The sequence below is a fragment of the Cricetulus griseus genome, chromosome X (genome assembly GCF_003668045.3).
Source record: "Cricetulus griseus strain 17A/GY chromosome X, alternate assembly CriGri-PICRH-1.0, whole genome shotgun sequence".
Lineage (NCBI taxonomy): Eukaryota > Metazoa > Chordata > Mammalia > Rodentia > Cricetidae > Cricetulus > Cricetulus griseus.
In genome coordinates this window covers 97,798,206-97,811,571 of record NC_048604.1, presented here as the reverse complement: position 1 = coordinate 97,811,571, position 13,366 = coordinate 97,798,206, and the positions used below count along the sequence as shown (strand labels likewise).

The 13,366-nt window shown below is 43.1% G+C and overlaps 1 protein-coding gene across 2 annotated transcripts in view; it reads right to left on the bottom strand.

Annotated features, from left to right (window-relative positions):
• Window positions 1–8,251, bottom strand: part of Ctps2 (CTP synthase 2) — a 124,552-nt gene extending 116,301 nt beyond the window's left edge. Inside the window, exons 1-4 of one of the 2 annotated variants that reach the window (XM_027432733.2) lie at window positions 8,064–8,251; window positions 7,898–7,977; window positions 3,231–3,435; window positions 137–307 (exon numbers count right to left, since the gene is read on the bottom strand). In XM_027432733.2, coding sequence (XP_027288534.1) covers window positions 137–307; window positions 3,231–3,396 — 337 coding nt within the window. In that variant the 5' untranslated portion in view covers window positions 3,397–3,435; window positions 7,898–7,977; window positions 8,064–8,251. The remainder of the gene's footprint in view (window positions 1–136; window positions 308–3,230; window positions 3,436–7,897; window positions 7,978–8,063) is intronic. The other variant, XM_027432732.2, reaches the window with a different exon arrangement.
• Between the last annotated feature and the right edge of the window lie 5,115 nt (window positions 8,252–13,366).

Here is a 13,366-nt window from a genome sequence, read left to right as displayed (position 1 = left end):
AATCTTCACATGTCTGAGTAGAAAAGATAAGAAAGCAGAGATTTCAGGGCCCACAACCTTCTCATGTCAGTGAAATACAAAGTTTCCTCTGAGTGATGCTTAGCATACAGGGTCCATAATGTTGTATAGTAAATACCTTGAACAGTCTTTCCCAGGTAATCACCACGCCTCTCTTTATTGATGACATGCTGATATATCTTCCCAGTGGTGATGTTGTTGTCTTTATAAAGATTAATGTCCAAGAATCTTTCATAATTTCCCAGGTCCAAATCAACTTCGCCACCATCATTTAAAACAAACACTTCACCTATGATCAAAAAGCAATGTAGAAATTAAAACTTCCAACAGATTATTTTTCAGTCAGGCAAGGAAACTCATACCTATAATCCCAGAAATTGTGACACTGTGCGCCTGTACATGCGCGCTAACACACACACACACACATACACACACACACACACACACACACACACACACACACACACTGTATGAGAAGTTTGGGAAACACTCTTATTTTTAAAATTGGAAAGAGACATCTACCAAATTATTTTTAGAAATTAACCCTTAAGACTGGACCATAAAAAAAAGGAAAAAAATAGTATAACTGCAAGATTCAACTAACATCAAAACGGAAAGGAAAGTTCAAAAAGTTCCTTGGATGTGGTAGTACTAGCCTACAGTTCCAGATACTGGGAAGGTAAAATGATTGCTTAAGCCCACTAACTGGAAGCAAACAACTCATCTCCAAAAAGGGATGGGGAAAAAAGTAAAATTAATGCACAGTTTTGATGCTACAAAACAGGATATAAGAAACCCTGACAGTTAAGGATCAAGAACAAGGAACACAAAAGGGATTTCACTGTTTTCTTTTGCAATATTTTATTTACTATTAGTATGTGCATGATGAAAGAGGGGGCTCTTGTGCAAAGGCTCACATGCGGAAGTCACAGGACAGTTTTATGGAGTTGACTGTCTCCTTCCACCATATTGTTGGTTCTGAGGATCTCTAGGGTCATTAGGTTTGCAGTGTTGGGCAGCAAGCAACTTTACCCACTGAGCCATTTGGCCAGTCCACAAAGTAATTTTTGTTCTGTGACCAAAGCTGGTTACACAGTAAGTTCATTTTGATAAAATTCATCATGAAAGCTATATACTTAAGACTTATGCACTTTTCTGCTTGCATGTAAAAAAGGTTTGAGGGCCTACAGGATGGCTCAGAAGTAGGGGTGTTTGCTGCCAAACCTGACAATCTGAATTCAAACCTGAGACCCACATAGTAGAAAGAGAAGCCGGGCATTGGGGGCCAAACGCCTTAAATCCCAGCACTCGGGAGGCAGAGGCAGGCGGATCTCTGTGAGTTCGAGGCCACCCTGGTCTACAGAGCTAGTTCCAGGACAGCCAGAGCTACACAGAGAAACCCTGTCTTGAAAAAACAAAAACAAAAAAAGAAAGAGAACTAACTACCATAAGTTTTTCTCTGACTGACACACACTCACCATAGAGCACACACTCGTGTGTGCATACGCACTCATGCGTGCATACATACACACAACACACGCATAAATAAAATACAAGTAAATACCAAAAAATTAAAGCTAATGCCTTTTATTTTGGCATGTGTGGTGTATGTATGTGTTCCTGTGGATATTTGGAAATGTGAATGCAAGTATGCATGTATGTGTGTACCCATACATGTGGAGGCCAGGATTGTCTTTTTCAATTGCTCTGCACCTGAATTGTTCTTCCGATGAAACTGGAAATCATCCACTCTGCTAGGCTAGTTAGTCAATGGGTTCTAGGGACCCTTTTTTTTTCTCTGCCTCAACAATGCTGGAGTTTCAGATGCTCAATACCATGCCTGGCTTCTACAAACTTGGTATACAAACTCAATTCTCTATAGTTATGTGGCATTATACTGAATAAAAGACATCAGCCCCTTGTTTTTCTTCATTTTGTTTTGCTCTTGGTCTTCTGAGATAGGGTGCCATCTAGCCCAGGCTTGCCTTGAAATTGTAGTCGTTATGAGACAGGGTCTTATGTAGCCCAAGCTGGCCTCTGACTATGTAGCTGGCCTTGATTCCCTCCCTGAAGCCCCATTCATCCTGTCTCATCTCTCAAGTTCTAGGATTATAGACATGTGCTACCAAACCTGGTATTAGTAATTTTTTAAAATGACTAATTTATACTTATCAAAATGCCCAGTTGTAGTGACTTAAACCTATAATCCCAGAACTAAGGAATTTGAAATGGGAGAAGAACCATGAATTCAAGGCCTTCCTGGGCTACAGAGTGAGTTCCAGGTCAGCCTGGGCTACAGTATGATTAAAAAAATATGTCAGGGCCAGGGAGATGTCAGTGTGTAAAGCACTTGCCACATAAGCCTGAGGGCATAGTTGAGATTCCCAGCACTCTTGTCAATGCTAGGTAAGCACATCAGCCTGCCTGTGATCCTAGCACTCCAGCACTCAGCACTTTGGAGACAGACAGAAGATCCCTGCAGGAAGTTGGCTAGCTAGACTAGCCAGATCAACAGGCCCTGGGTTCAAATGAGAGATCCTGCCTCAAAATATAAGGTGGAAAGTGGTCAAGGAAGACACCAGAGATCAACATCTTTGATCCACATCTATGCATAATCACACATGTGTGTGTATGCACACACAAACACACCTCCACACACATTTAACCACACATACACTCATGCATTCATACCCCCTAAAAACCCCAAAAATAAAGTCAATATTAATGAGTTACTCCAACAGTGGAAAACGTTCAGAGAAATATATTAATTTTGTGAAAAATGAAACAGGACATAGTCCATAGAAAATGGTATATTTCCACAAGACTTGACTATGTGAAATGTCATCTGTGACCTGAAAATGAATCAATGACCGTAAGAACTTTTGCACATTTCTAAGGTATGATCCAGCAATTCTACTTCTGGAAGCCTATCCTAGAAAAATTACCCAAAACATAATACAAGAGGATGAAGATACGGCTCAGCAGTTAAGAGTATTTGCTGCTCTTGTAGAGAACCAGAGTTCAGGTCCCAGAGCACCCAATGTCAGGTTGTAACTCCAGCTCCAGTGGACCTTTCTCTTCCAGCCTCTGTTGGCACCTGAATACACACAGCATATACAGACACATATGCACATAAATAAAAATGTAAACACACACAAGAAACCACTGCAAATTATTTTAGCACTTTAAAAGGAAAAGGTTCCTTTTCATACCATGTTCATAAGGTGAGAAAGTCCCGGCATCGATGTTAATATAGGGGTCGATTTTGATGGCAGTCACTCGGAGTCCACATGACTTGAGAATGGTCCCAATGCTGCTGGCGATGATCCCTTTACCAATGCCTGAGATGACACCACCAGTAACCAGGATATACTTCATTGGCGGGCGAAGGGGTGGCTGCCAATACCCAGGTGCAATCTGAGAAACAACCAAATTAAGAATCAGATTTGAGCCTGGAGATGGTAGCTCTTTAATCCAAGCACTTGGGAAGTAGCGGCAGAAGGATCCTGTGAGTTTGAGGCCAGCCTGGCCTACAGAATGAGTTCCAGGACAGCCAGGACTACACAAAGAAATCCTGTCTCCAAAAAAAAAAAAAAAAAAAAAGAATCATGTTTGAAAAAAAAAAAAAACAGGCAAGGTAGCCAATGCCTTTAATCCCAGTACTCAGGAAACTAAGGCAAGAAGATAGTTCTGATTTCAAACACAGCCCAGGCTACATAATGAGTTCCAAGCTACATGGTGCGACAGAGCCAAGACACAGTCTCAACAACATAAAGTTAGCTAGTATAGTGGCTCACTCCTTCAGTCCCAGCACTCAGGAGGCAAAGACAGATCTCCATAAGCTCAAGGCCAGCCTGGTCTACATAGAAAGTTCCAGGCCAGTTGCGGCTACACAGTGAGACCCTGTCTCAAATTAGAAAAAAAAAGAAACAAACTCGAGAGGCCAAGGCAGGACTGCCAAGCCTTTCAGGTTAACATTGACTACATAAGGAGTACCAGGCCAGGGCTACATAGAAAGACTCTGTCTCAAACAAACCCAAAAAGTATATAAACAAATGAGAGTCCAAGGCAGAGTACACCTAACCTGTAATCTCAGGAGACTGAAGCAGGAGGATCACTGGGAGTTCTAGGCCAACACTGGCCTTGATCTCCTAACCTTCCTGCCTCCACCTCCCACATTCTGGGACTGCAGACAAAACATTATTTGTTGGCTTCTTTTCTTTTCATTAGTCCTCTCTGGTCTCACTCCCCCATTCCAAACCCAGCCCAACCGGGAACTCAGTCCCACTCCTCCTATTTCAGATTCTGCCCCTCAGAAAGCCTGCCAAGTGTCAGCTCCTCCCCCAGAGCCACTCAAGACCACCCCTGCGAGTATTTAAGACCTGATCACTAGACATGCTTCCTTGTTTCTCTCCTGCCTTTCCAAGAGTCACCTGGGAGAGCTTTGCTATGTTTATTAAATCTGGATTTATTAATTCGGTCGATTTGGCTTATTGCATTGGTAGAGAAACCCACTGCCAGGGATTTTATTTTAAGTACTTACCAACTATCTTTTTCAGTTATCATATAAAGTAATGGGTTTCATTGTGACATTTTCATACACATGTATAATGACACTTTTGGTTTTTTTAATTTTGTATTATTTTATACACATGGTTATTCTGCCTGCATGTATGTCTGGGGCCTGCAGATGCCTGGAACTGGAGTTTTAGGCAGTTGTGAACTGCCATGTGGGTGCTGGGAAGTGAACCCAGGTCCTCTGGAAGAGCTACTAGGCCATTTCTCCAGCTCTTATACTTTTATTTGTATTTGCCAACTACTACCCTCCCTTGATTTTGTGGCTTTTATTCCTGCCACTAGACAGAAAGCTAAGGCTATTTCCTACCAGGAAAACAGCTGCCTTTATTCCTGTGACTTTCCCTCCACTCCAACTCCGACCTGTGCCTTGCTTTGTTATGACAAACTACATTTCCCTAAGATAGGAAGCAGGGGAAAATGTTTCTAAGCTGTGCAAACTGTATGTAGGCAAGCCTTCTTAGCCTGTTTCATTATCTAGAAGGTGAAATAAAAGTTTCAGAAGTTTGGATTATTTGATCCTAAAAGGAAATGAGCTCTCATCTCAGATAGGGAAGATGCATACCTATAATCCCAGAACTTTGGAGGTTGAGGTAGGAGGATAAGGAGTTCAAGGCTAGCATGGACTACATGAGACTGTCTAAAAAGAAAAAAAAAACTTTGTTACATGGGGGTAAAGTGATATATAAAGTTAATATAACAGCATCCCATCTATGTTTATTCATATTAAGAGTAAAATCTTAACTGTTTGCTTCCTAATTTGGTCAAAAATAAACCACCATGCTAGTATATTTAGATGAATAAATTATAGACAATTGTTAGTTTTCTATATATTAAAACCACCACATCCCTCCCTCTTTTTTACATGTGCTTCTGTGTGCACATCCATGTATTCCTGTCTGTAGGCATGCATATGGAAGCCAAGGGACAACTTCAAGTTTGTCTTCCTTTGAGACATGGGTCTCTCATTGGACCAGAGCTCACCTATTAGGCTAGGCTGGCTGGCCAGTGAGCCCCAGAGATCTGCCTATCTCTATCTCTCCAGAAGTGGAATTACAGACATGTGTCACCATGCTCAAACTTTTTATATAGGTTCTGGGGTTCAAAGTCACATCCTCATGTTTTCTAGGCAAGCACCAATTGCACCCTAGCTCTGAAAGTCCTACATAGTAAAATCAGAGGACAACTTTCAGGAGTTAGTTCTCTCCTTTCACTCTGTTTTGAGGCATGGTCTATGCCACCACACCAGCAAAGAAAATTATTACAGATTTAGTTTTGCAGATTTTTTTTCAAAACTTGAAAACAAGGTCTTACACATGCTAGGCAAGCTTTCTGCCACTGAGCCCCAGGCCCAGCTGCATTCAGCCTTTTTACATGAGTTCTGGGAATTGAAATCAGGTCCTCAAGGCTTGCTCCAAAAGCACTTTTAATTAGCTTGAGCCATTTCAGTAGTCCCACACCTGGTTTGTATGGTTTTATTCAGTGCTGGTGACTGAACTCAGGGCTTCATGGATGCTAGGCAAGTGTCCTATCACTGAGTTACATGCCCATCCTAATCCTTTCTACCCTTCCTAAGCAAATAAGTTTGGGAAAAAATTTAAGACTGTAGGAAGAATATCCACATTTGCCCACACAAATACAAATACACAAACACATACACACACACACACACACACACACACACACATATGTACATATATATAAATGTAATAAATATTTTAATTAAAATAAAGTAATAGGAGCCAGGCACTGGGGGTGCACACTTTTAATCCCAGCTCCCAGGAGGCAGAGTCAGGTGAATCTCTCTGAGTTCGAGGGCAGCCTGGGCTACAGAGTGAGTTCCAGGACAGGCTTCAAAGCTACACAGAGAAACCCTGACTGGGGGGAAAAAAGATGAACAAAGAGATTTCATTAACAATAAATATATCTTTTCCTTTTTTGGTAGACTAGTCTGGCCTTGAACTCAAAATGTAGCCATGGATGACCACCATCCCTGGTTTTACAGAACGCTGAGATCAAACCCAGGATTTCCTACAAACTATAGACAAGCACACTACTGCCTCAGCTACACCCCATCCATTAATAATAATAATGTTGTTACTAGATTTTTTCTGAGATGATGGAATCTCACTTTGTAGTCCAGGCTAGTCTCCATCTCACTGTCCTCCTGCCTCAGACTCGTGACTAGGAGTGCCAGGAGTCACCTCCCAGAGATCTTAAAATATTTTTTTAACCCAATGAGAAAAAACTGTAATCATTGACATAGAGTGCTGGTGCAGGCCTGCAATCCAAGTATGTGGGGTATGTAGGCTGGAGGATGAGGTTGAGGCCAGCTTGAGCTACATAAAACCCTGTCTTAAAAAAAAGAGAAACGCTGTAATGGATGCAACAATTTACTTGTGAGCTACATGTCACCAGCTTTGTACTAAACCTTGGGGGGAAAACATGCACATTATTAAAGCACATCTCATTTCCAACTTGCCACAATGACCAGTGGTTCCATTTCACTGTGCAGGCCTACAGCAACAGAAACACCAAGAGACACCAAAATGATATTCATTTTGAAAGTAATGTAAATGAGACACAAAAAAGTACTTACTGGAAAGCCCGTTTTATGACGTTGTGACTGGCAAAACTAAGCCAAGATGATGATCATCAAAATAGTGCAAGGGGGTGGGTAGGGAAATGGACTGACTAGAATAGGGGCACCAAGGACCTTTGTGGGTTGGTGTAAGTCTAGTTAAACCCCACAGATTTGAGGTGAAGTGGAAATTTCTTGGGCATAAAGTACAAATCCGCCTCCCCCACCCCCAGGCGGTAGAGCTCAGTATGCTGAAGCCAGCTAAAAGGGTTGTTGTTTAACCTGTAAGCTTGGTGCAGAAAGCCGACTCAAAAACCGAATCATCCCCACCCGCGGTTTCCCTTCCGCCAACGCCATCTCGGGGATCCACAAAGCGGGGAGAAGTAGGGCTGGGGGTGCGAAATCCTGTGAGGAGAGACACACCCCAGGGACGCGCCGATTTGGACCCCGAGTCACTGCTACTACCAGGGAATAGGCTACAACGACACTGGGCACAAGTGGGCGTCCCCCAGTCCCAAAGGCCTGCTCGATCGCCCAGGTTTTCGAGCACTATGTGCAAGAAGCGAATGGCTGGGGGCCGAGCGTGGGCACCCGCGGGAAGGGGACAAAAGCATCCAGATCCCAAGTATGCTCCCGGCAGGACCGAAATGGCCCTGGGGGAAACATGGTGGTCTGGGCGACAAGGCCCGAGGGATTTTGAGGGAGGCCCAAGAAGGGAGTTACCTGTATAGTGGCCAGGACGCCGTGGAGTATGGCTCACGCAGCTCCACCCAGCGGCCAGCTGGACCTGGCGCTCACCTGTCCTGCGGGAGCAGGGACCTCATCTAGGGTGCTCTAGTCACTACTCGGTCCTGCCCACCCCAGGGACTGAGGAGTCCCCCTCACCCACCTTCCCTTAGCGGTCCCGCAGCCGGTCCAGCTGACTCACGCTGGCTGTGAAATTGGGGGTGTTGCAGCGGTGGGTTCCAGCGATAGTACAAAACAAACGCCTAAAAAGTGTTCCCTAAGGCACAGGCAGCTCCCATCACCCTCCGCTCTAGACGCCCTTGGCCCCAGGCCACGCTCAGCCTGGGCCTGCCCCTCCTTCTCTCCCTCCCTCCCTCCTGTAGTGAGCAAGCTTCAGCCCCGCCTCTAATGCTCCTGGACAACTCAGAACCTGGCAAGCAGAGCCCCTTGCTCCCACTCTCCCGCCAACTTCACTAACCACAAATGTTTGACCGTCCCCCTCCAGTGCAGCCCAGGGGCCACCATGGCAAAAACTGGGAAAGGAGAAAAACAAAGCAGAATTCTTGCCTAGGGGCTCACTATGTCCACTGGTAAATGAACTTCCTCAGAATGAAGTTAGGGAGAGAGAAGGAGCAGAAGAAAGTAGGAGAGGTTTCCAAAGTGACTTTGGAAGAGTGTTTAAAAGATAAATGTGGCAGAGAACACTGGAGGTTGTTTCAAGTGAAAAAAAGAAGGAGAAAACTGCAAAAGAAACGGTCTAACTAGACACAGATTTGAAGGGAGCTGAAATTTTAGGGAAGCCGTGAAAGTTTTGTTTCTTTGGTTGTTTTTGTTGTTCCTTTGGGGTTCTGTTGGTTGTTTCTTTTTTAGTTTTTGCATCAGGCTGGGGGCTGGAGATGTAGCTCTTTTGGTAGAGTGCTTGCCTAGCAAACACAGGAACCCTGAGCCAAGACACATGGAGGGGTGGGTCTAGGCCCTATCCCAAAGAATATGACAGACCCTGAAGACACCCCTATGGAAGGCCTTGCCCTCCCTGGGGAGCAAAAAGGTTATGTGATAGGTAGGGTTTTAGTTGGGGGGGTTAGGGGAGGAGGGAAGGGAGAGGGAACTGGGATTGACATGTAAAACAATCTTGTTTCTAATTCAAATTTAAAAAATGGAAAAAAAAACAAGATCACATATCTTCAACACACAGCATCAATCTGTCATCACAGCAGCAATGGAAGGTAGAAACAAGAGGATCATAAGCTCAAGATCCTCTTTGGGTTCCCAGTAAATTTGAGGCCAGCCTGGGTTATGTGAGATCTTAGCAATAGAAAAAGGTCTATTATGCCACCCTGGCAGACCTGGAGCACCATATGTAGAAGACCTGGCTGGTCTCAAACTTAAAGCAATGTGCCCTTGCCTCCCAAATAATCATGAAATTTTTAAATAAGCAGGATAAACAAGACTCACAACCTAGACAAGTGTTAGTTGAAGACCTAGTGCAGTTTAGAGAGGTAATTGTATACTGATGTCCAGTTTTAATCTACATAAATATAGATGACTGCTAAAACCAGTTTGCTCGTGGCACCAAGTAAGACAAATGGGAGCCTCTTTAAAAGAATGTAATTGTAGTAGAGGGCCAAAGGTCTAATCCTAGAGTACACAGACCCAAGTCAGCCAGAGCCTATTGGGCGCAAAGAAGGGAAGGAGAGGGGCCTGAAGAGAAAAAAACACAGGTGAGTTTAGCACCAGAGGCTGTGATATTGAAGGACAAAATTTCAAAGAAAAGCCAGGCTCGGTGGCTCACATCTGTCAACCCGGCACTTGGGACTCAGAGAAGGCAAGTACAAGATCAGCTGGGTATACATAGCAAGTTCTAGGACAGCTGGGGACACATATAGAGAGAGACTCTGTCTCAATTTTTTAAAAAAAATAGAGGACTGGAGAAATGACTCAGGAGTTGAAAGTACTTACTCAATTTCAGTTCCCAGCACCTACATCAGGCAGGCAGCTCATAACCACCTGTAACTCTACCTCCAGGAGAAGCTCACTCCTCTAGGCCTTTATGGCACTTGTATCTGGCATCTGCACACACCAACACACAGAAACAAAACTAAAAAAAAAAACAAATCTGAAGAATAAATAAATAATAGGGGAGGGGTAAGATAGCTCAGTGATTTGACACTTACATACAAACCTGAAGACTTGAGTTCAGTTCCTAGAACCCACATATTGGAAGGAGAGAGCTAACTCCCCCGCCCCCCCATGTCCTTTGGCTTCCACATGGAGGCTGTAACATAAACACACACACTCTCTCTCTCTCTCTCTCTCTCTCTCTCTCTCTCTCTCTCTCTCTCTCCCTCTCTCTCTCTCTCTCACACACACACACACATCATACACTTTCAATAAAATTAAAATGAAAAATTTTTAAAAGGACTGGACGTTGGTGGCACACACCTTTAATTCCAGCATTCCGGAGGCAGAGGCAGGAGGATCTCTGTGAGTTCGAGGCCAGCCTGGTCTCCAGAGTGAGTGCCAGGATAGGCTCCAAAGCTAAACAGAGAAACCCTGTCTCGAAAAAAAAAATTTAAAAGGTATGGGGTTATAACTCACTTGGTAGAATACCTGCCTAGCATATACAAGATCCTAGGTTTGAGTCCCAAGAACCACATAAATCCAGTGTACACGCCTGTATTCCCAGCATTTGTGAGATAGAAACAAGAGGATAAGGAGTTGAAAGTCATCCTCAGCTACCCGGTAAACGTGAGGAAAGGCTGTGTTATATGAGAACCTGTGTCAACAATATATAATAAATAAATAAATAAATATATGAGGCTGGACAGATGGCTCAGTGGTTAAGAGACTGCTCTTCTAGAGGACTCAGATTCAGCACACAGATGGTGGCCTAGAACAGTCTGTAACTCCAGTTTCAAGGGATAGTACACCTTTGTCTGGCCTCCGAAGGCACCAGGCACAAATGCTGTGCAGAGAAATACAGGCAAAACATCAATACACATAAAATAAAATAAATATTGCCACTCTGTTCACAATAGCTAGGAAATTGAAAACAATCTAAATGTCCTTCAAGGGAAATATGATAAAAATGAGAGGAGAGAGTTAAATACGGAAGAGGGAGAGTGGAAACTAACAATAAGGGTGCCTTTCAAAAGTAATAAAGCATCATATTACCACCTACCTAAAATTACATATAATACATATAAGTATACAATACATGTAAGTCTGTCCATACATATACAATTTAAGTGAAAATTTTCCATCTGGGATGACAATGTTCCCTCCAAGAGTCATAGACTAATCTAACAAAAAAACCCCAAGAGCAGGCATGAGAAGCCCCTTTTGAATTATTGGTCCAGGTTGTCCAAGAGATTCCCAAAACATTATAAGCTATTGATGCTGCCCTTGGTTGCCTCTCAGAGTTGAAAGATAAATCCCTTTTGATGAAGACACAATGAACTTCAGAAACAGGACCCAGAAATCCCTGACTTGGATCTGACCTAAAAGCTTCCTCCCTGAGGACTAGCTTTCATGGTACCAGAAGGCGCCATACAAGCTTCCAAAGGAGGGAGGCATCAACAGTCCCACTCAGCTATAACACCCATGAACCACAAAGACCAGCATGGCACGATAACCTAAAGGTACAGGAGTGGCACATGTTAGGGGTAGCCATCGGCTCTCTCATTGGACTTAAGACCCATTCAACAGGAGGGAAATCATGCCTAGTACTGGAAATCTAGCCAACTACCTGGGGATGGTAAGGGCATAGGTTTTGGAGGAGAAACTACATCCACTACTTTACAAAAATAAAATGGGGCAGGGCTAGAGAGATAGCTCAGAGGTTAAGAGCACTGAATGCTCTTCCAGAGGACCTGAGTTCAATTCCCAGCAACCACATGGTGGCTCATGACCATCTATAATGACATATGGTGCCCTCTTCTGCTACGTAGGCAGAATGCTGTATATGTAATAAATAAATCTTTAAAAAAATTTTAAAAAGGGGGAAAAGCATAATCCGTAACTACTTCTATATATTTATCTTTATATCCATAGATAAGTTAGTTTTTACCCTTCACCAAAGAAACTTCTCTTTACAAAAGCTGGAGACCATTACAGAAAACCACAACCAATCAAAATGGAGAGAACAAGAAATCCTGTAGTGGCAGGGCAATGGTGGCACACGCCTTTAGCACTCGGAAGGCAGAGGCAGGTGGATCTCTGTGAGTTCGAGACCAGCCTGGTCTACAAGAGCTAGTTCCGGGACAGCCTCCAAAGCTACAGAGAAACCCTGTCTCAAAAAAACCAAAAAGAAAACAAGGCCACGAGTTTGTTACATAGTGAGATCCTGTCTAAAAATTAATAAAAATAAATTTAAACAAGTTGGCTCACTGGGTAAAAGCATTTGCAGCACAAACCTGGTGATCTAAGTTCAATACTCAGAATCCATGAAAAAGGTGGAAGGAAAGCACTAACTGCTCAAAAGTTATCCTCTGACCTCCATACACAGGCCCCTAAATGCATATATCATATACATATACTGTAATAATTTTAAAAATGAATGTAAGTGAATAAAGAATTAAAAGGAGAAATACTTCCAGAAAATGAGACCATTTAGGTGACACCAGCTGAAATATAATAGAAATTTGAGATGAATGGCCAAGGTGGTGGCTCAGCAATAAAGGTGTTTGCCATCAAACCTGTAGACCTAAGTCTGATCTTTGAAATTCACATAGCAAAAAAAAAGAGAATTTATTCCTTAAAATTACCCTCTGTCCTTCCTCCAGGAGCCATGGCATGTCCACATAGCTATATAAACACTAACACAAAACAAAATAAATTTTGAAAAGAAAGGAAATTGAGACAGGGATGGGGTTTATGGAGTTGGGGCAAGCAACAAGAAAACTCAAGTGCTTATAAGCAAAGCACCTGAGTTCCATCTCCAGTACCCACCTCTGACCAATACACACATCCCTTGGCAAACTCATGCCCACAAAGACAGACAGACAGACAGACACACACGCACGCACACACACACACTAAATGTAAAGAAAACTGAGATAAGGCATCTCTGGCATCAAGTCCAGAACAGCATGGCCTGTGTGGTGTTAGATGTGCGAGAGTGGAGAGAGGCAAAGCAGAAAGACAGTGAAGTTGGAGGGGTTAACTGAGGCTGATGTACTTCACAGAATGCAAGAGTGCTTCTAATACTGAGAGGAAGGTAGACTCTGGCTGCTTAACAAAAGACAAAGGATTTTTAAAGAGAAGTCAGTTTCTTCCCAGGGAGAATGAAAAAAGCAGCCTTACCAAAGAACAGCAGGGACTTGTGATTAAGGGCTCAATTTCTGGGAAAATGCCAGGTATCACTCTGGCATCCTTGCAAGAACCACCAATATCCATGGGAAAAAAAAAGATAAAACAGTATTACTGACAATAAAAACAAATAGAATTTTTTATTTTAAAAAATTG